This window comes from Strix uralensis, chromosome 4, assembly GCF_047716275.1.
Source record: "Strix uralensis isolate ZFMK-TIS-50842 chromosome 4, bStrUra1, whole genome shotgun sequence".
Lineage (NCBI taxonomy): Eukaryota > Metazoa > Chordata > Aves > Strigiformes > Strigidae > Strix > Strix uralensis.
Window position 1 is genome coordinate 19,051,533 of NC_133975.1, and position 22,927 is coordinate 19,074,459.

General features: G+C 35.3%; 1 protein-coding gene across 7 annotated transcripts in view; it reads left to right on the forward strand.

Moving 5' to 3' along the window:
• The window catches only part of SLIT2 (slit guidance ligand 2), a 265,807-nt gene that overhangs the window by 234,240 nt on the left and 8,640 nt on the right, over positions 1-22,927 (forward strand). For all 7 annotated transcript variants that reach the window (XM_074865881.1, XM_074865883.1, XM_074865882.1 and 4 more), the window contains 5 exons: positions 8,534-8,627; positions 10,524-10,661; positions 10,753-10,993; positions 11,330-11,460; positions 18,590-18,744. In XM_074865881.1, coding sequence (XP_074721982.1) covers positions 8,534-8,627; positions 10,524-10,661; positions 10,753-10,993; positions 11,330-11,460; positions 18,590-18,744 — 759 coding nt within the window. The remainder of the gene's footprint in view (positions 1-8,533; positions 8,628-10,523; positions 10,662-10,752; positions 10,994-11,329; positions 11,461-18,589; positions 18,745-22,927) is intronic.

The following is a 22,927-nucleotide window of genomic DNA, read 5'->3' on the forward strand; positions in this document are numbered from 1 at the left end:
TGCAGCCACTGATAGGACTAATAAAAAAGTTTACATGGTGATCTTCTGAAATCTTTATTCTCATCATCTTAAAGACATACCTTGGTTCCGTTCTAATGTATTCTCTGTTTTATAGCACTGTTTTGCTTTAATTTCTTGGTTAGATTTTGGTACTAGAAAATATGTTGGAGTATAAAATGGCAGTTTTCTTGCTCATCATTTCTGTGGCCTTTTTTTGCTGTAAATACCTAAAGAAACTGAAATGACCACATTAAGATGAGGCTATGGTACAAGAAAGATAATAGTGGAGAGATTTATGACACTAACTTTGAGTGTTCCTGATTTTTAATTTTCTTTTAAGTTTCTGCCTAATACCTATCTCACTAACAGAGATAAACCATCTTCTGTACAATCTGATCATCTATACAATCCGAGAGCTATCATAATCAGTGATGACATATTTATGAAGTTACATATTTAGTTTTAAAAGCAAATCAATCATCTTGCCATTAATTTAATTTGATCAATATATTGTGCAGTCTATAAAGCAATATAGTATTTCACTAGCCATGAAAATAACATGTTGAGCAAGGCTGCAATTACACCATCTATGTTGATTAATTTTGACATCTGATGAATAATTCTTACAACTTAAACTCAGAGCCTAAATTCTCTCTGTAACTGATGGAGAGAACAAGACATTTCCAGACAGTGATTCCAACCACCGGTGTTACATGCTTAAAGCTGTATTCCTTTTAGACGTGTTGCTGTACTTCCATTTTATTATTACTTATCTGGATAGCAAAGATAGACTCCTGTTTTTCTTTCCCCTTGACACTTCCAAAGGTATTTTTTCTACATTGTGCTGTTACTATCCCAGTATGAAACTGGTTGATTTTATAAGAGTACTTGCCCCTAGAAAAACTAGGAAAAGGGCAAGCTCAGTATAAGTAAATATAAAAGTTGAGTTCTTTGTTATTCTCAAGTTTAATTTAAAAACAAAACAAAACAAAACCAAAACAAAACCAAGCAGATTACAATAACTAGTTTGACATCTGTGATTCATGGATAAAATTTTGCTTTGTCACTGATTTCTAGTAGTGTAAATTACAGAATTTTAGGACTTCTGGAAATTAAAAGAAAAACTTAATTTCTATGTTTATGAAAAATAGCTTTTCAAATGGAATATAAAGGGAGGATGCTACTACGAAGAGACTCAATCTCCCTTTCAAGTTGAAGCAGCTGTTACCTGTGTATAATTAGTCTTGCTGATAGTTTAAATGTCTTTAAATGTGATTAAAGGTAGAAAGGCAATGAATCCTAAACCGAACTGTAGTCACTGTAAATGTTTTACACAAGTGTGAGCTATAGCATATTAAAGTTACTGATTATATCAAGAACAAATTCCTCACAAACGAATTGTCAAACACCCAGGAGGTGTGAACTAAGTTCATCCCCAAAATTAAGCAAATGTGTATGTGATACATGCTTGTATTAGCTTGCCAGCTGAACATGAAAGTTATTAATGGTCTATACGTTGCTTGGAGGATCAGTCAGTTTTATCATGCCAGACATCTTTTGTATTGTGACAGTAGAAGATTTAAAAAAAAAAAAAGGATAATTTTAAGTAATTATCTCAGTTTAGGGAAGCCCTAGACATAGAGGGAGATTTTTTTTTTAATTTGTTTCAAAACTCCATTACATTGACTTCTTGCTACTATAATAAAGGAGTTGAGTTACTACTTTCAATTCACTTGGTAATCGAATAAGTACCTGCCTAAAATTTAAGCATGCAAGTAATCAAATGCAAATCATACCATGTCAAACTTGATAAAAAGTTTAATTATTTCATTAAATCAGGATCATAATCCTCATTCTTATAAGAACTACACATAAGTGTTACAGCTTCTTAGAATAAAGAGATACGTTTGCTACTCTTGCTTTTCATCACTCATTGTAAAATTTTCTGTTCCATCTAGCTTAATATACTTCAAATGACTATTTTATATTAAAAGCTCGACTATTAAAGTAATTTTACTGCATTTTCATAAAGGGGGAATACACATGATATCCTTGGCAAGCTGAACTACACACTTCTAGTTTGATCACTGCCATTACTGATTCTGGTCTATGATCCATCCTTTCATTTTCCTTGTTGTAAAGTTACTATTTCTTTGTTGTTGCTAAACAGCATATGTAAAACAACTAGAAATGTTAAACTAAATAAGCCACATCTTACACTGAGATCCACAAGCATGGTGGATAGATGAACAGAGTTGAGCAATGGTGAAAGATAGGAACAGTCTAGCAATGAATTGGATCTAGAATTTGACTTTAAAATTAAATTCCAACAAAATGTTCAGATTTGCAGTTATAAACTGCATACTACTGTGAACTTTTTTTAATTGTGAGCAACATTATCCCTCATATTTTTATTTGTCTTTTCTGAATAATGAGCTCACGACTTTAAATAATTTACATTGTCTCCTGTTCATCAAACTCAAGACTTCATAAAAATGCAGCACTTTTCTGTATATAGTTTGTTAAATGGCACTGACATTTTCCAACCACTCCTACATTCTATTGACTATCTGAGTCAGAAGTAATTAAACCAAGACTTCCAGTCAAAGACTCAGATAATAACACCTAATTGATAAAACATAAATATGTCAGAAGTTAACTCACAATATATCACAACCAAGCTCAGAAGCTGGAATGGACATATATGTACACATATAAAATCGTGCTATTCTAGCAATTACCAGTAAGTCTGTAATACATGTTATTTTAGCTTTGGAACTGCAATAAGTCTATCAAAAATCTGATTTTGATAATTAAAAATGGCCATTCTTTCTTTTGTATTCTGTCTCTAGTTTTTATTCTAATATCATACTCAGCTTTGCTAATATTCTAGTGATTTTAAGCTTGTTTTTTCAGTAAGCTTGCCTGTAATTAGCAGTGTGCTGTTATATTCAGAAGGCCATGTCCATTTGTGTTACAGCTCTCCTCTTCATTCAGAAATATAGTGGCTGACATTGCTTTTTTTAACTGTATTTTTAATTTATTGCCCAATTATTCAAAATAACAGTGATGTAAATCCTTTTTCACCTCATTGCATTGTTCCTCATTATTGTTGTACTACATGTCATTATATATTGGAAAATCCAGAGTTAAGTGTCTGTTCAGCCTTGAGAAGAGAAGGCTTAGGGGAGACTTTATCACCATGTTCCAGTATTTAAAGGGTGGCTACAAAGAAGATGAAGACTCCCTTTTTACAAGGAGTCAGATGGAAAAGATGAGGGGTAATGGGTACAAGTTACTCCTGGGGAGATTCCGACTGGACCTGAGGAAAATTTTTCACAATGAGGACAGTCAGCCATTGGAATAATCTTCCCAGGGAAGTGGTGGATTCCCCAACATTGGACACTTTTAAGATTCGGCTGGACAGGGTGCTGGGCCATCTTGTCTAGACTGTGCTTTCGCCAAGAAAGGTTGGACCAGATGATCCTTGAGGTCCCTTCCAACCTGGTATTCTATGATTCTGTGATTAAGTTCTCCTGTGATTTACAATCTCAGCAAGTTATATCTGAATTAACATACAGAGAGGAAAGACAAACTGACCTCTGAATCTAGCAAACATAACTTTGGTTAGTTAATCAAGGATTACACACAATTCATCATCAGTGTTTAATAGTGTTGTCTGGCTGTTTACGTCTGCATCATCCTCTATATCTAGCTTCAAAATCTCAGTAAATATTCCAGTCTTGACCTTGGAGGGTTGGGTTCATTTGGACCACACAGAGTTCTGCTGGTTGCAGTGCTAGTCCATATCAGAATCCAGACTCCCTAGATTAATTAAGCAAGATGTCTTAAGAAAAGAGTTATTGCTGGTTCTAATTAAACTTTGGAAGCTTTTCATAGGATTTTTGACACTTTATCCACTGCTTATTTTTAAACAAACTAGTCTGTTCCTTATTTTCCTACATACAGAAATGTTTCTATCTTTCAAAAACATTACTTAGCCAAGCTCTTACAGAAGCTTCAGTTACAATATTATTAGATGAATAAAAGAATGTACACATACATTGGTGTCAGGCTTCCATGAATTGAGACATTTGTTTCACAATTTTTTTTCATTATTTTGAAGTATGTTTTTTAAAACATTGTATTATGCTTCCTAAATCAGAGAACTCTCTAACGTTTGCTTCCAGTAAAGCCAAGGAGCCTAACTTGGCAAATCTGTTACTTCCTTCAATGAGTGTTTCACTTTCATCACTATCTTTTCATATAAGCAAAATTACTTTCTCCTCTTCACCTTGTCTCAGTTAAATTCTGAATAACACACTGGTTATTCAGTACGCTAAAAGAGATGTTGCTTTACCAGGAAACTATTCTTCAGTGGTTCAGACTTCATGTCATGTATTTTTACTGATCTTTTCTATTTTTCACAAAGAGTTATATTTTGGTTATGGGAATTCTCCATTCTGAATACAAATCCGTTAACAATACAAATGAAGACCTCGCACTTGGGTTATTTTGGTTTGTTCTTCTGTTATTTATATTTTCATTCAGAAATACAGTACCTGATGTATATGTTTTGGATTACATCTTGTATTTTCTTGGTTTTATTTTTTACTAATCCTGTGTGCAAGTCTGTCATGAATGCTACTCTTTCTTTATAATGGAAGTTTGTACTTTACGTAAAACTGACGTCTTTGTTCATAGGGTTTTTTGGTTTTTACATTATTATTTCACTACATGGACCACCATGTTTACCATGTCCTTTCCTTGATTCCTGTTTCCTTTCCTAGGCTAGTTGCTAACAGACTGTTTAACTGAAAGCTCCCCCCAGTCATATGATTCTGACTTATTTCACAGTGCATACAATTTGCAAATGCAAGGGGAAACTTTCCTTCCTTTTATGCTGTCACAGCACAAAAAGCCCTGTCTTTTAAAGACAAGTGAGTTTTTGAATCATTGTTTCTCTTCTTTTTCGGTCTGTGCACTTTTCTACAGAGTACTCAGATCAAAGTCTAACCATAAATCTCAAAAATACCTGATGATGTTTGCAAGCTGTTTGGCTGCATTATGTCTGGTAGTGCAACACTGATCTTATGATTTGAAGTGGACATTTTTCAAAAACGTAAGGCTGTTTCAAACTTAAACTTCCAGTTTGACCCTCAGTCTCTATGCAGGATTCACAGCTATGACTTGGGAATTAAGACTTTTCAGGTGTCCCTGAGCCTTTCATGAGGTGATTCAGCTTTCAGTGTAGTTCAGAAGATATTAGGGCCATCAACCTATGATTACTAAATTGCAGTTTACGCTAACTAAGAAACCCAGATGGAGGGGAAAAAAATTTAAAAATGGACAGGCTTAGACACTACTCAGTAAAGCTGATTGTCACACAAGAAATTTCAGGGGTCTGTGCCAATAATAATCTAAGTCCTCACCCGATTACTATCCCGTAGCAAAATCAATGCCAGTTCAGTAAAGTTGACAGCAGTGGTAAGATTGCTTGCTCCTATTAGGCTAGACCTAATTTGCTTTTTTTATATATTTTGGGGATTTTCCACTGAACTTTTACTGTAAATCTATCTAGAGACAGCAAACCTTCAGCCCTGCTTGAAAGATAGGCTCAATATGTCACTTTCAGAAAGTCTCTGGTATACTGTTACAATTAATAATCTTGGGAATGTTTAGAGGTGGTTTTGTCCAAGTCTTGTAAGTACTGAACAGCCATAGTTTTATTATTTGTAATTGGAGTGTCATATATTTTGCAGTTCTGCATGTCATTTAATATAGAATATATGCCATAATAAGATAATTTGTATAGGGTGTGTATATATATATGCATATATGCACATATATGTAGGCACAGATATACATTTCTAAGCCATGGGAATGTGTACAAACTAGGTTAAAAAACTAGTGATTTTTGCTTATTCCACTCCATGTTCCTGAAAATCTAAATTCCCTGTTCCCATGTTTATATCTCACTCCTAAATGTTGCTAGCTTTTAAACAGATTTCAGCTATTACAAGTTCTGCAAATTGACTAAATGCCATGTGAAGAATTACTTCCTCTTATATATGTATTTGTTTGAATAAAACCCTTTTAAAAGAGAAAGGGATCTGGTTTTTGTTTGATATATCACGGGATGCAAAGAATCCCTGGTATTCCAGGATAACATAACTGTCATAACAGTTGCACATTTCCAGACCAATAAGTCCATTGAGAATTTGAAGATGCTTCAAGGACAGAATTAAAATCCTTTCTATTAGTCATCTTCAGTGGCCTGCATTTGATCTTCATTCAGTTTCCTGCAGATATTGACTAAGTCATGTTGTTACTGTCAGTTTTTCTGAGGACTGTTAAGTAGCTTGTGCATGAAGGCCATTTTCTTGTGTTAACTCAAAGTGTTATTTGGTTTTTGCAGGTAAAATGCACTACTTGCAAATTAATGTGCTATCAAATTTTTTTTATTTTTAAATCTTTGTGTAGAACCAGTCTGGATCTTTTGGATGGCTGCAAAGTATTTGTCTAGCTGGTTTTGGTTCTCCTCTCATTTTTGAAGATTGTAGAGGTCCCATGTCTTATCGCAGTTAGCATACATATTTCAGATGTGTTTTTATCCAGCATAGCCATCTTTGTCTCTGGTTCAGTTTTGCCTCTTTCTCTATCCTTGCTTTAAAGTAGACTGTTCCTCAACTCTCTTAAGTTTTTTTTTATTTGTCCATTGTTTGAAATAAGTTCTACATACCCTAAGAGAGAAGTCCTGAAAATAATGTCTCAAGTCCTGGGTAGTCAGTATTCATATTCATGATATGCAGTTTTAAACACTAGTATGTAGGCACACTTGCTGTGGAAAGGACAAATTTCTCTAGAGGATCTGTTGAACCTGTGGGGAAAGAAAAAAAAAAAAAAAAAAAAGACAAATAGACCTTCAACCATCTATGGTTGCTTTCAGTTTATGATGATGTCTAATTCCAGAGAAGCCCATGTAAGCAAGAAGCAGCTTCTGTGTGGTGCTAGGTACTTGGCAAGGAGCAGTGTAAAATGTCAGAAACCTTACTGCTTAATGACAGTAGTAGCTGATGAACTGATACACATACACACACACATATGTATTGGAAGATATTTTCATTCATATACTCTCTCCAAAGCCTCCATTCCAATGTTGTTATCCTATGCCTTTCTCCCCTTTTCCAATCTACCTGTTCCTGATTCTACCCAAATTCTGTCCCTAAATGGTCTGTCCTTCTTTCTCCATACTGCATGCATGGTGGTGCTGTCCTTATCCTCAGTACTGTGTTAACAGTTACAGGAAAGAGGTGAAGCCATTATATACTATTTTAATCTCAGGCTGGCTTCCAGCAAAAACTGATTCTTCAGCTAACTACACTGCAGACTGCTACCGCACTCAGATAAGTAGAACTGAGGGATACCAAATATTGTGCCTCTTTGAAGGAAAGTTCAACTTGAGCAGTGAAATTATCTGCTCATCCACTGCTATCTTCTGCTTTTTTCCTCATTTTGGTGCACAGTTCTACTTATCTTTGATCACTAGCTCATGTTTTATTACTTGACAAATGCCAAGAGGCAACCCTACTCCTTCCTAAAAACCTAAAAATAGTTTTAGGGCCTGATAGATCTGTGAGTCCCTGAATTCAGCAGGCACAGGGTTTATACCCATTGATTATACATACATTCTTCATATGGATGTTGGAATAAGTATACCTATCTTACAAACCAGTGATAAACTTTGTGAGTGCACTATTCATGGTATCTTCTGATTAGTTAGTCAGGGAACAAGAAGACCTTGTTGATCGGTTTACACACCTGTAAGTGTTTCCCTGTCATAAAGTTGCAAATAAAATAATATTTTAACCATATTAAAATATTTACAGATTATACAACCCATGTTGGAAATTAGAGCCACTGCTTCTAGCAGCAGGGAAGGGTAGACACTTGACATAGATATTTTTTTTCTTTTCACAGAACAGATTGTAGATAATTGTAGTACATTAACAAATGCAAAAATTGGACAGACGTATTTAAGAACAAATAGAAAGCAAGTTTTCATTTTGGGATAATTGGAATTGTATTGACATGCAGTGATATTAACAGGTTTTCTCAGGTAATTATAGTGCAAATCTGGGTGTTTAATGTGCTTAGAAATAAGTAAAAGAAAAGCATACTGATGGCTTCTTTGTTCTAGTGAGAAGAGATTCAGTCACTAGTGTTTGGCTATACCGCAGAACTAGATAAATATTGTAAACGAAAACAACCTTTTTTCACAAAAATATATATAGATAGATGATTGACATTGAACTAATTTTGTTTTATAAAGGACTTATCAGAAAGATTAGTATTGTTATTATTTATTAATATTTATTAGTATTTATTATAAAGGTAGTATTTATTATGATATCATGAAGTATTTAATTTTCAGTGTTAAAAAAACTTGTAGCAGTTACTTTTAAAATAGAAACAGCTAATTTCAGGTAACAGTGATATTTTCACTGAATTGACATCATACATTACATTTCAGGTGAGCTCTGTGAGGAGAAACTAGATTTCTGTGCTCAAAACCTGAATCCTTGCCAGCATGACTCAAAGTGTATCTTGACACCCAAAGGATACAAGTAAGTCTAAAATATTGTCATAGTCCAACTGAATCTAAATTTCTGAGTTTGTCTTGCTTAACTTACTTTCCTTTTGTTTTAGTGGAAGCAAGTTCTACTCTCAAAAATCTAATTTCAGTTACTATCAAGCGTTACAGTAGAATAGGCCATTATTTTCATGTAGATCTACTTTATTATCTTAAATATGTTTTACTGAATTTTACTGATCCTTAACAGTTCTAATTCTAGTCAGATTTTAAATAGGAATGCAGAGCAGAGCAGTTAGTCTACATGACAGTCTATACAAAACCTTTTCAGTAGCTTGGACAGTAGGAAAATAATTGCATTTAATTGAAGTGGAATGATTATAATACTTTCTGGGAAGTAATTGTGAAAGAGAAGGCACACTGGAAGGTATAAACTAAAGAAGTCCATCCCCAGAAAAAATAATCTTCAATTACACCATATCCTTATCATAACTAATTAGTATGCACAGTTTAAAGTGTCTTTAATAGGCTTTAGGTTAATAAATATAGGAAACCTGCAGCTTTCAATTGTTGTCATAAGCAACTGTTTTATGCACAGTATGCTCTTGTGCTAAAATCTGATTTATTCTCATTCCTACTACTTACTGAATAACATTTTATTTAAAATATGGCAAATAATATTCAAATACATTAAATATTCAAATGAACATGAAATTAAGTTGATAGTTTTCAACTGGAAAATGGAAAACTTGTTGAATTTCAATTGTTGTGTGTTGTTTATTGTCTTCTTGCCACTTCAGTAAACGTAGTTTGGCATCTTATACTTTACTGCCTAGTTCATTAATCTTCCATGTAACTTTCTGTGATTTTAAATCAGAAAATAGCACATGCAGTAACTTCAAGAATGTATCTCACTTAGTCAGCTTTTTAATAGCATGCTTTATATTCTTTTTTCACTTTTCTTATTTGGATATGGTGTTGAATAAAAATTGAGACATATTTGATTGAAGTACTTAATTGAAAGTTACACAGCTATTTAAAATCATTCTTACCACTTCAGAGCAAATGCTAGAAACTAAAACAACACCAAGGAGGGAATCACAAGACCTAATGAAATCAATTACATACATCTTAATTAAAAAAAAAAAAATCACGTGGATGCATGAATTTGTAATCTTTTCCATTCATTTTTTCACAGGGTTCTGGGCATTCACTCGGTCTAATAAATGAGAATTTCCTGAAGAAATGCCACTAGCATTAACAATGAGAGTTGTATGGGGAAAGAAAAAACCAAAACCATAAAAATATTACATACTGTCTTGAGGATATGCTGTTTCTAGTTCAGTGTGGGCTCAGGGAGGGCAGAGGATGTGTTTTGAGACTTCTGTTAGTCCACTAACCATGGAGATATTTAGAGTAAATCAGGCTGGTGAAACTTCAAGGGGAAAAAATTTATGCATAACCTCTAAACGGTATAAATGGACCACTGGTCCATTCATAGCTGTTCAGTTGGCAAAGAAAATATCCATCAGTGTAACGCAAGCCTTGGATTATTTGTCTTGGTTTCAGCAACTAAGAATATTGATTATTTTTAGTGTTTGCAGCCGCTTACAACATCCTGTAACATTCTGCATTACTCATAAATTCCAAGAAGAACTGTCAAAATGATTCATGAGGGCTCTCTAGATTTAAAGCACAACTCCTCAATATAATGGCAGATGAGTACGCATGGGTAACTAGTAACTGTATTCATTACATATGTAGATTCCCCATATAATATGATTAAGCTACATAGTCTTTACACACAAAGTCACAGTAATGCTTTTTTTTTCTTGAGTTTTAAACAATTCAGTAGTTCCTTAACTTTCCCATAAGCACACTGTATTGTTAAAAGGCACTATGCTATCCTACTTGCTCTCCTGATTCACAGATGTGATTGCACACCTGGATATGTAGGTGAACATTGTGATATTGACTTTGATGACTGCCAGGACAACAAATGTAAAAATGGAGCACAGTGTACTGATGCAGTTAATGGATATACATGTATTTGCCCAGAAGGATACAGGTGAGAGAGATCTGAAGACAGGGCAAACATGTATGTCTTCTGTCAAAGTTGGGTTTTTTTGGAAATACTAATTTTTTCTGTTTGTATTTAGTGGCTTGTTTTGTGAGTTTGCACCACCAATGGTTCTACCTCGCACCAGCCCTTGTGATAATTACGAATGTCAAAATGGAGCCCAGTGTATCATAAAAGAGAGTGAACCAATCTGTCAATGTTTATCAGGCTACCAGGGTGAGAAATGTGAAAAGCTGATCAGTATAAACTTTGTCAACAAAGAATCCTACCTACAAATCCCTTCAGCTAAGATACGCCCCCAAACCAATATCACTCTACAGGTAAGATTGCTTGTGTTGTAGATTCTGATCTGGAAAAGACTGTAAATGACTTTTCGTGGTGTGGAAAATTAGCCAAAGTTGTCATTGGCTCACTTAAAGAGCTTTTCACAGTTTGAGCTAAAAATCTAGAAGAGTCACTGGAATAACTCTATATTCATATTAAAGTAGATGGGCTTATTGATAGGAAGAGAAAGAATTTTGTCAGGTTGTCCTTCAAGGAAGAATTTTATAGTGAAGTAATAGACTATGGCAGTAAATTCAGAGATTCACTTAATACAGCATTTTGATTTAATATTTATTTTTAGTTCTTTCTAAGTGTTTCTTTCTTTTAACTAGATTGCCACAGATGAAGACAGTGGGATCCTGCTCTACAAAGGCGATAAAGATCATATAGCGGTAGAGCTGTACCGGGGTAGAGTGAGGGTCAGTTATGACACAGGATCTTATCCAGCCTCTGCTATTTACAGGTGAACCCAGATGAAATAGATTTCTAACTGAAGCAAAACATGTATTAATTCCTTATATCAAAGTCACATTTTTGAATAGATGGCTGAAAGAAATATATGTAAATTAATGTATTGTCAGACATTTAAAACCTATTGCCAACAGACATGATTTGGCTTGGAAAATAATGCAGATATGTCAGAAAGATAATATATTTTCAATCCATTAAAACTGAGTAAGAGTTAGCTTTCAGCAGAATATTTATACATTTGTGTAAAGCTCACATGGAAGTGAAGTTTTTCTCATTATGTTACTGCCAAATAATTTCCTAGTGTGCAGGCTAAAGTGCAGAACTATACTGCATAAGCAGAAATTAAATGGAAGTTTCTCTTCTCTTCTGTGGTAAGCAGTCTTATAACATGGGACTTTTCCCTGACAAGTGAAGAGAAAGCTAAAAACTTGATTCTGAAAAAAGGCACTACCCTTGAAAAAGAAATGGGTTTTGCTTCCAAAGTCATTAAGAGACAGAATCCACATCTGCTTCTGGAGCATAATTTTTCAAGTTTTTTTAAGTCAAATTTCTCTGGTTCTCTGAAAAATTACCACCTGAATTTCCGGGGAGGTTTTATGTAACTTCTCAAGAATTTGCAGACAGACATTGCAAGAGTGAGCAAAAAACCAACAGGCATCAATTCTTGGCCTTGACTGCCCTATTGTTGCTACAAATGCATTCAGAAGTAAAGGGGAAGTGTTAAATGAGTTTTCCTTGAGTCTTCTTTTTACTGTATTTACACCTTTTGTGTTATAAAATTATATCTAGTTTATATTTACTTCTGGAGCTTGTAGCAGCTGACACTGTTCTGCATTCTAGTAGGGACATTTCGTTGAAAATAAATGGGTTTTAGAAATGATTGCACTCAAATGGCAATATAAAATCAAAATCTTAAGTTTATATAGCAGGGAAACAATGTTAAACTTTGTCAGGTAATAACACCAAAGGAACTGTGGTTTTAGTAGATTACTAAAAGCACTGAACAGAAAAAAATCATTCCTATAAAATACAATATAAAGTTGTTTAGTAAAACACAGCCTTTTACAATAAGCATCTTAAGGTTGCTTTTATTTTCTGATGCAATATGTGTTTTATAAGGTTTTATACAGTTCCATGAAATGGTTTAACATGTGGAAATGGTATATGTATTTTATTTCTATATATTTTCATATATTAAAAATAAGATTTGACTTTACAGGAAATTGAAGTATTTCACACAGATTTAAAATTGCATGAAACATTCACTTTTCTGAATGACTACAATTCAAAATAAGATTATTTTTCTCTTCTATCTGGGATAGTGCTAAAGAGGAAGTTTAGATTGTTTTGTCAGGATTTTAATTATTTTTGTTGATTTTTATTTTGATGGGTACAGCTGTCTCAGAATAGGACACAATAGGAATCAGGATCATAGGTAATTTCAAGTTATTTCCGCTCCCATTTGTTTAATCTACCAAGAATACTTCTTCCCATTCAAAACATACATTTCCTTCTCATCAATTTCATGCTTTCTCCAGTATTACTGGAATATAATATATACCGGTAATTCACACTTGTCCATTTTAGTTTTCTAGAAAAAGATTGGAAAACAAGACTCACACAGTCAAAATTAAAATCCATAAATGTAGAAGAGATTAATAACAAAGTAATCAATTAACAAAGAGTCCCAATTAGGTTAGTGTTACAGAATACTTAAAAGCATCTCCCTTACATAGTTGATCACCTCTCTTGAATTATGCGACAAGTAGAGAATGCAGGCGCAGTGAAGAAAGGGATGGGAAATGTAGGGAAGTGTTACACGGTGACACAATTGTTTAGTGAAACAGATACACACTTGTATTTTATTAGTATTATTATTATCATTATTAGTATTATTAACCTCCCTTTCATTTCAAATAGGCCTGATGGTGAGTTTCTAGGAGGTGTTTGAAAATTGTCATGTAATGTTACTGAGAGCAACTGTAATGAAGTCTGGCCTTGAGGGAAGCGCGTATGCTGAAAGCATTGCATACATTTCTTCATTTCTATATACGTTTGTGCATCTAGTGATGACTCTACAAATTAGATATTGTTTAATTTCTATTTCAGGTTCTAGAAAGGAGTACATTGTAGCACAGGATCTTTTACACTTTATACTCTAATCCCTTCAGGCTTTCCAACCTATTCCTATTTTTCTAACTTTTGTTTCCAGCCATCCCTGTTTCCAGTTCTTACTGTTTTTCCTTCCTAGGATCTTTGTGACATTTCCTGCCCTTTTTCAGCTCTTTATCTACTTTTCAGTCAGCCATTGCATGTTGTCCTTCTGTACCTTTGTTACTTATTAAAGCTGTCTCCTGTCATGTTTCCTGCCCTTCTTTCAGTCCATCCCTTTGGGTTCTTTCGTCCCTTCCCTCCCTTCATTTTTTTCTAAGCCAACTAGATCTGATCATCTTTGCTGAAAAACTGCTCACAGACGTAACCTACTGGTTCACTTTTCTTATCTATTTCATCCTTCTCAGTCTCCTCCTTGACTCAATTTCCAGTCCTGTTTTCCTTACAATCCACTGCCACACATTACACTGATTCTTGCTTTATTCTATTTCTTGCCCAGTCCCTACCTCTTTCTCTTCTTTCTCTGTAGGCCTAATTTTTGCTTCTTCTGAATGGGAACCACACAGTCTCTTTCTCTTTCCATGTAACCTTGTTCTAGCTAAGGCAATACCTTCACTCTGAATGGGTTGACAGGCCCAGATCCAGCCAGTACTACCACAGCTCAAAAGTAGAGCTGGCAGGAAGGTGCAAATCATCTGTGTGTTGGAATATAACCAGAATGGACAAAGGATTTGAGGATCTAACCTTCCCATTTCTGCAGACTTCCATGTTTTCAAGATTTTAACACCTTGCCTCAGTGGATTTTCAGACGGATGACAAATGGATAGACATGGTGCCAGAGCACTAGTGAATGTCATGACATGCAAAGCAGGGTTAATAGAAGCACAAGAGATCGGAGTGTGCTCCCTTCAGTCTGGGAAACTATCTGGTCTGTTTAGAAAAATAAAAATCAGTTTCAGGCACCATTCAGTATGGAAAATTTTAGAAGAAACAGTTGAAGTTTACCAAAATTATAAATAGTTAAAATAATATTTTGAAATAGTGTCATTGGTTAACCACGGTAGGCAGCTAAGCACCACATAGCTGCTCACTCACCTCCCCTTCCACCTCCAGTGGGACAGGGGAAGAGGAACGGAAGAGTAAAAGTCAGGAAAATTATGGGCTGACATAAAAATAGTTTAATAACTAAAGGAAAAGGGAAGGAAGGGAAGGAAGGGAAGGAAGGGAAGGAAGGGAAGGGAAGGGAAGGGAAGGGAAGGGAAGGGAAGGGAAGGGAAGGGAAGGGAAGGGAAGGGAAGGGAAGGGAAGGGAAGGGAAGGGAAGGGAAGGGAAGGGAAGGGAAGGGAAGGGAAGGGAAGGGAAGGGAAGGGAAGGGAAGGGAAGGGAAGGGAAGGGAAGGGAAGGGAAGGGAAGGGAAGGGAAGGGAAGGGAAGGGAAGGGAAGGGAAGGGAAGGGAAGGGAAGGGAAGGGAAGGGCTGCAATTGCAAGCACTCAGAATCTCCTATGGGTAGACCAATACTTAGCCAGTTCCCAAGCAGAATCTGGTTAACCTACCTTAACCCCTGTCCCCCTCCTCTCCATTTTAATGCTGGGCATGACATTATATGGCATGGAATGTCCCTTTGGTTAATTCGGGTCATCTACCGGGTTGTGTCCCCTCCTAACATCGTGCATAATCTATTCACTAGTTTGCAAATTAAGATGGGAAGTTGCTTACAGTAAGAAGGACAGAAAGGAAATTAAAAAACTGAGAAGTTTATCAAGAGATTTACAGATTTCATTAAGGAAGTGAAGATTTATGGATAGTACAGGAAAAAAAATAAGACAAGTCGTACTCCACTGAACAATGATGAGATGCCTGAAACAGAGACCAAAATAAACCGCCAATACAGAGATTCAAATAGAAGCTTTATAATGTAAATGGCAGTCAAGAAATGTTGTGTGGAAAAGGAGTCAAATGGGAGCTGTAAAGCCTACAGAGGTGCTTGCAGTAGCAACAAAACAAAGTTACAAGCAGATTATTTAATCATGATAAATATGGAGAATCAACAATAACAGCAGTCTAGCTGTGTAGAGTGAATGAGAACTGCTTTACCAATGGGAATTGACTGCAGAAAGAGCCATCATACCAAAAGCACTGATCAGTCAATCTGAGTAACAAGATGAGATGACGGCAGTGCCAAGACCAATAAAGAAAAATAATTCGTTGGAGATGGTTATTCAGGAAAAATTAATCCACTTGGGTTTTGTTCTGTCTGGAAGTCCATTTTTAAATGTTAAATGTTCTTTACACTTAAAAAAAAAAAATCAGAAAATTACATTCTGTAAAATAGTTTTCATCATATATTTATTGAAAATATGGGAATATTTCTTCCCAAATCATTAGTCTTTTACAGAGTTCCAGAAGCTTTAAATCAGTTTTTTTTTACAGCTTTTCATTAGGATCTATGCATTCAGCTCTCATTTCTCCAAAGGGAAATGGGCTAGAAGTAATGTAAGTGCATTGGCAGGAAATAGTGCACAGATATGCCTTGTGTTTATTTCCCCTTTAATTTAAACCACCCTTACCTAGGAGGGCTCCTCTTTCTGCAATAATTTTTTACCAGTAAAACACTTTAAACTAGAAACTTTTAATAATCACTCTTAACAGAGACACGTTCCCTTTATACATTATGTTTTATACATCCCTGGAATGACCTCTTGCTATAAAAATGTGTGTTCTGTGTTGCTCTCATCCTTTTAAATACTATTGTGTGAAAGGTTGATAAGTTGTAAAATAACTTTTCCTTGGAATGGGAACATTACATTAGGGTTCTTGCTTACTTAAGTCAAGAAGTCATATGCATTTTGATTTCTTAGGACAACTTTTTTCCTGGATTCACTGAAATGTGTTAAATAAATTAATCCTGGCACTTTTCTTATTGCTTGATCACAGCAAACAAGCCTCTTAATACCTTGAATAGACCTTAGTCTGTAGGAATGATGAACCCTGACCTTTTCCTTCCCTCCATGGAACCTGGCAGTCCCTCTCCTGCCCACTCCTGAAAAGTGTTTATTCTGCCAGGGTCTGCTCTGTTGTGTGTTTGCACTTTCACATAGAGCTAAGTTTATGTAAAGCATGCATGCTACCATGCAGATCTTTTATCCATATTGAGCTGAGTCTGTCCACGTAGTTAAGAGGTGGTAATAAATAGCTAAGAAGCTATTTAATGTCTCACAGCTGTAAACAACCATGTGAGCACTTCTGATCCGTTCCAGGACAAAGGCAGTTAGGTTAATTAAAATATCACTTAGGATGTTATAAGGTAATTTGCTTGATTTTTGCCTTGAGATTTAGGAAGCTAATCCCTTTCAGCTATACTGCTTTCCTAATGAGAAGAGCTAACTGACTGTATGACTGTTCAGTCCGTCTCAGGCTATCATACAATTGGTTCATTTAAATAACTTTTTTCAAAGGCTTAAGCTCACTTATTTAATGGTGCCCTGAAGCAAATAAAGGCTCTCATGGGAATGGTTATAATGTCTGGTCTCTGGATTACAGCTCATTGTCATAACTTCCATCCAGCCATACATTCAGCTCTTAATTCTCCAGTGGAAAATGGACTAGAAGTAAAGTACAATCACATATTCAGTCCCAGAATTGAGTAATAATATTCTTCCTTCTTCGATGTGCTTAAACTGTGTTCAACTGCAGAGCAGTTACCCTGTATTTAAACATTTGCTGTGTAGATATTGAGGCTGGTAAGCATACGCAGCCATTTTTGTACTTTGTAACTTGTGTAGTCTTGTCCTTACACAGTGTAAGCACAGTGCTTGAAACAAGCCTTTTCTGCATGACACCCTTCAGCCATTCTGCTAGTGGATTCATATCTTGTTAGTAAGCAGAAGGAAACGATATATGTAGGCAAGAAAAAAAATGAATACAGTTATTCACAGTTCTAGCCAGAAGCTGAACACACAGAACCATGCCTAATAAAAATAACAAATTATTGCTAACATCAGTGGAGTTGTCTGGACCAATGATGTGATTTTGTATAGCAGGACTAAGGTTAGATGCAGTTCCAAATTTCATGAAATAGTAGGTTTATGTATCACTGGAGTTGACTCAGGCCTTCATACTTGCAAAATACGTAAACACAATACTATGCAACATGTAGGACACTGACACACACACGTGCACAAATAAGAACTTGAAATAACATTAGAATCATAGAATGGTTTAGGTTGGAAAGGACGTTTAGCGATCTCCTAGTTCTATCCCCTTTGCCATGGGCAGGGACACCTTCCACTAAATCAGGTTGTGCAAAGCCCCATCCAACCTGACCTTGAACACTTCCAGTGATGGGGCATCCACAGCTTCTCTGGCAACCTGTCCCAGTGTTTCACCACACTCATATTAAAGAATTTATTTTTTTTTACATCATCTTTTACTTTATAGATTCTATCTAATCTAAATCTACCCTTTATTAAAATAGTTAGATCTTGACCTATCACTAGAGGCCCTGGTAAAAGTCTCTCTCCATCTTTCTTGTAAGCCCCCTTTAAGTATTGAAAGGCCACAATAAGGCCTCCGCTAAGCCTTCTCTTCTCCAGGCTGAACAACCCAAACTTTCTCAGCCTTTCTTCATAGAAGAGGTGTTCCAGCCCTCTGGTCATTGTTGCAGAAGAACTCCAAACTTTTTTTGTGTTCGGCTTCCTGCCTAGTAAATGTATTTCAATGGATATTTAGAATATTATCTGTATTTACACAGTTCGTTATTCGATGAGGACAGGAATAACTTTGAATGAAAAAGGGGTATTAATTTAGAATACATATTATTGAAGGGGTATTATATTGCATTAGCTCTTAAGCATACGTGCATGTCCTTGCTTAAAATCTAGTTTTCAGGAGACGGCGCTCCTGTAGAAGTTCTATTCTGAAGCTGTATTAACTCTTAAAGAGGAAGAAGAAAACCCATTCTAAACAGACCATTAATGGTTTTAAATTAATATTAATGTTTATTTTGCAGTGTGGAAACTATTAATGATGGCAATTTCCACATTGTGGAGCTGCTAGCTGTGGATCAGATTCTTTCGTTATCTATTGATGGAGGAAGCCCCAAGATAATTACCAATTTGTCCAAGCAATCCACTCTGAATTTTGACTCTCCACTCTATGTAGGAGGTAAGAGGATCTTCCTGCTTCTTGCTAACGGTATCATAGCTAATTTACTGTGGTAACATGCATTAATAAACACATGGTAAGAGACTCATTCATTGAGATAACACCTTAAGATGAAACTTCAGTTAATCTCAATAGTTTCAGTTTTAATAAATAGTATGTCCTCAAACTGTACCTGTTGCAGATATTTGATGCCCACTGTAAAATTCTGTGATTTTTCTACTGTTATGTACCTTTTTATTATACTGAAGAAGTGTGTTTGACATTGTTTAGCTACCTGAAGATTCAGTAATGCCTATTCAGAAAGTGTAGAATGGCAGCATTCTATTTTGGTCATGTTTTACATTTCTGTTTCACTGTAGAGGTATCTGCAGGAAATGATAGCAAGGTATAAAGCCATGAAGTATAATTTATGTCTGGAGATCTTACTGATTAGGGCTGATAGGAGCTATGACATTAGGGAAGAAGGGAACCAACTGGACAGTTGCCTCACAGTATGTGACAGGGTTTGTTGTTGGTTATGTTTTGTTTTGTTTTGAGAAGAAACAATTGTTTGTTTCAGTAAAACTGCTTGTAGGTGATTGTGGAGATAAACTTGTGGAAACATTTTTGATCATTTGCTGCAGTTTGCTTTCTAGAGCTGGATTCAAGCCTTGTTTTAACCAGCAGTTTCTGTTGAATTTCTGATGGAACTGCATAATCTTGGCAAAAGAGTCAGAAACTTCAGCCACAGCTTTGTGCTTTCTCACTGTCCTTGGTGGCAAGTCTAAGTTCTTAGTGACCAGAGATTCAGCATGGTTTTTAAATACTGCTGATCTTCTACCAGTCTTCATCTTCTACTTAGTTTAACCTTACACTCTTATAGAAGACATGTAAGGAGTCTCTTTCTGATCTGTTCTTTCTGTAAAATGAATATCTACATTCTTTTTCATTTTGTCTAATTCTTAAGAACTGTTCTGTGTCTAAGTTTTTAGATTTGAGCATCATGCCTTCTTGAAAAAAGTTATGCTACCAGTAGTACATTCGTGACATGCCTATTTTCTCTAGAAACCACAAGGTGCTATTTATCCTCTTTCTAAATATACAGAAAATCTCAGGGTAGTTGCTTAGATTTATCTTTAATGGAAAAGAAAAACAGGAAGCTGCTTTGATACCCATCAAGAATAGTCTATTTCTTCTATACAACTAGTATAACAAGTGCCTCAGTTACAGGTGATGAGGGGTAAGTTGACTTTTGTTGCTGAAAATCCCTATTCTTCCCTTGAAACACTTCAGCTTTTTTGTCAGATCTTTTCAGATTTTGTCACTGCCGCCTTCCATCTAAGATAGGAAGTACAGGATAAAATTCGACATTAGTCATCACTCCCATATTAGGAGAGAAATTAATTAAAATTATCAAATGTATGAGCTGCCTTTAAAATTGGTTCATACCATGAATCTTCAAAGGAGGATTGCCTTGTGGAAGTACATCTGCATTTTTTAATGTATATCACTTCTGTTGTTTACATAGTGTCCTATGCCACATTTTTTTGGAAAGACAGATGGTCCTAGATTCAAGGAAGACACTGTGTGCTTGCTTACTTGTATTGTCAACATCAGTTTGTTATTTAATGACTGCTAAGGCAAATTTTACTACTTCTTGAAAACTGAGCTTAGTGCAGAATGATCCCTCTGTCTGTTATGGGCACCTTTTGATTAAATGATGCTAGACTGCCAACTAGAAACATTTATTCTGTGCAGTGCTAACACTTGTTGATTTGTGACATATGGTTCTACTTGCTTCTTCACCTTGCAGATCTGTGTCTCCATTAGGAGATTGTCACTTTGAAGTATCAGAAGAAATAGGATTTGGAAATAATCTTTTCTTTCAGTGGTTTGATTCCTAAGAGCAGAAGTCTTTTTCATCCTAGTGCATATTCTTTAGAGAGGTCCTGCGGTCCTTCTATTTCTATTCTTCACATTCAGACTCCAAGCAGACAATTATTTCTGCTGTCATAGAAAAGAAAGCACATTAGTACAAAATAAAGCAAAAAAACAGTAGATTGATATTCAGCTCTTAAACTTTTCTGTTCTTTATGTTTATCTATTTGTGATCTTTAAAATTCTTGAGACAGTTAACTTTCACTCTTTTATCTTTATATTACCCATCTTTATGAGATTCATTCAATTTTTTTCTTATCCAACTGTATCTAGAATTTTTAGAGAATTTGATCACACATTTCCATCAGTTAAGAAGTCAAATTCTCACTAGAATTTTATGCAGTATTTTTATCTTTGCCAAAGTCTTAGTTTGACACCTATATCGTCATGTAGCTTACACTTACTCTTATCACCTTCCTGCTACGATGGCATTTCTGGTAAGCATCACCTCAGCTGGCAGGATGAATTTCAGACTTGACAGCAAGCCCTTGTATGGTGTTTCTCTCATTCTCTCTCACCCCACCTCCCCTTTCTATTTTTTTTTTACAAAGTTATTCTTGGGTCATAATATTTGGGTTGATTTGAAAGGGGTAATTTAATTCTAGTTTTACAGAAAGTGAGCTAATTGGTCAGAATACACACGCTAGATATTTTTCAGTCTTTCTACAACAGATTTCAGTAAATCATATTGAAATTCCATGGCTTTTTGTAAGAAGTCTTAAGGGACAATCTGTTTCTTCTCAAAAATTCTTCAAAGGGGTCACAGACTTCACTGATACTTCACATTCTCCAAAATTAGAGCATATTTTACTAGTTGAGAGTGGCACCTTGTTTCATGGAAGCCCCTATTTTTGAGATGGGTAGGGCATCAGCTGCTTTTCATTTGTGCCTGCTCTGTTCTAGCAGCTTCTAGAATGAGATACTCGTTTTGACAGTGTTATTGTATGACTGCTATTTAATAGGGGTCTTACCATTTGCCTTCTTGAGCAGTAATTTGATAATTTACCTGTAGTCAGGTTCAGTGACCAAAAGCTTAATGGGGGGCAGGAACTATTCTCTTACCTTTCCGAAAATAGAGCTGAAATATTTGTCTGCATCATTTCTATGGCAGTTCTTCCCTAACTGATGAAGAACCTTTATCTAAAAATTATCTAATAAATATTGCTAAAGAATATGAGCAGCTTTTGCACACACTTTGGCCTTCTAATACTGGTAACTCACTAGAAGAGGCAAAAAGTGTATAGGCTAAAAGCTTGTGTATATGCTTGCATTGTGTTTCTACATGTCTTCAATATGAGAGATTATAGACAAAAAATTCTCTGAATCACATGTGATATCCTTCATATTGTTTGGTGTCATACATACTTATATGTTCCCAGAAATCACCTAAATTTTCTGACACTTAGAAGTATAACATCTAGTTTAGCTTTGCACTGGTGTACTTTGTTTTATGCAGCTTTTATTTTTATAATGGATAAATTCAGTGCATCTATTCTGTTACTAGATACCCCAAGCCATATGCCTAAACATTTGCTTTCAAGGAGTGTTGCTTTCAAGGGAGACATCAGGGTGAAGACGCCTTGATGACTCTGCGTTGTCCCTGAGTTTTGAGAATATGGCGAATATTTTTTAGGAAATGGAAACTAATGTTTGTTTACAGTCTGAGTTGTTTAGTATAATAGTCCCAAGACTATTTTACTTAACTAATAAGATCAAGGAAGATAAGGCTTTTCAACAGTATCAATGCAATAATGTTCATTTCTATAATCACTGAAGCTTAGCACAAATGAAATTACAATAACCTCTAAATGAAAGGCAGGTCTACTTCATTAGGTTGCATAGCACTTCTGCATTACTTTTAACTGTTCAGAGTAACTGTATAAAACCGTTAGAAGTATCAGTTTACATGGTTAAGGAACAACTATGCAGAACATTACCTCTTTCTGTGGTTGTTACCTAACTAAATACCAGAATGAAAATTGTTAATTTTGCCTAGGAATAAACCTGTACAGCTGTGTATTTATTTTAAGGTAAACAGATCCTTTTCTAATGCTCAGTACACTTTGATTTCCTTTACTTATTAGTCTCAGGAGTTATTTAGGCATTTATGTATTCATTATTTAAATGTAATATCTTAAGGACTAACTAATATGGGCCAATATGTTGGCAATAAATTTAAAAAAAATGTGAGGTAGGAGTAGAAGAAACTTCATTTTTACAAGGAAACAATGTTCAATAGTAATGTTCCTTCTGATTTAGTCTTAAA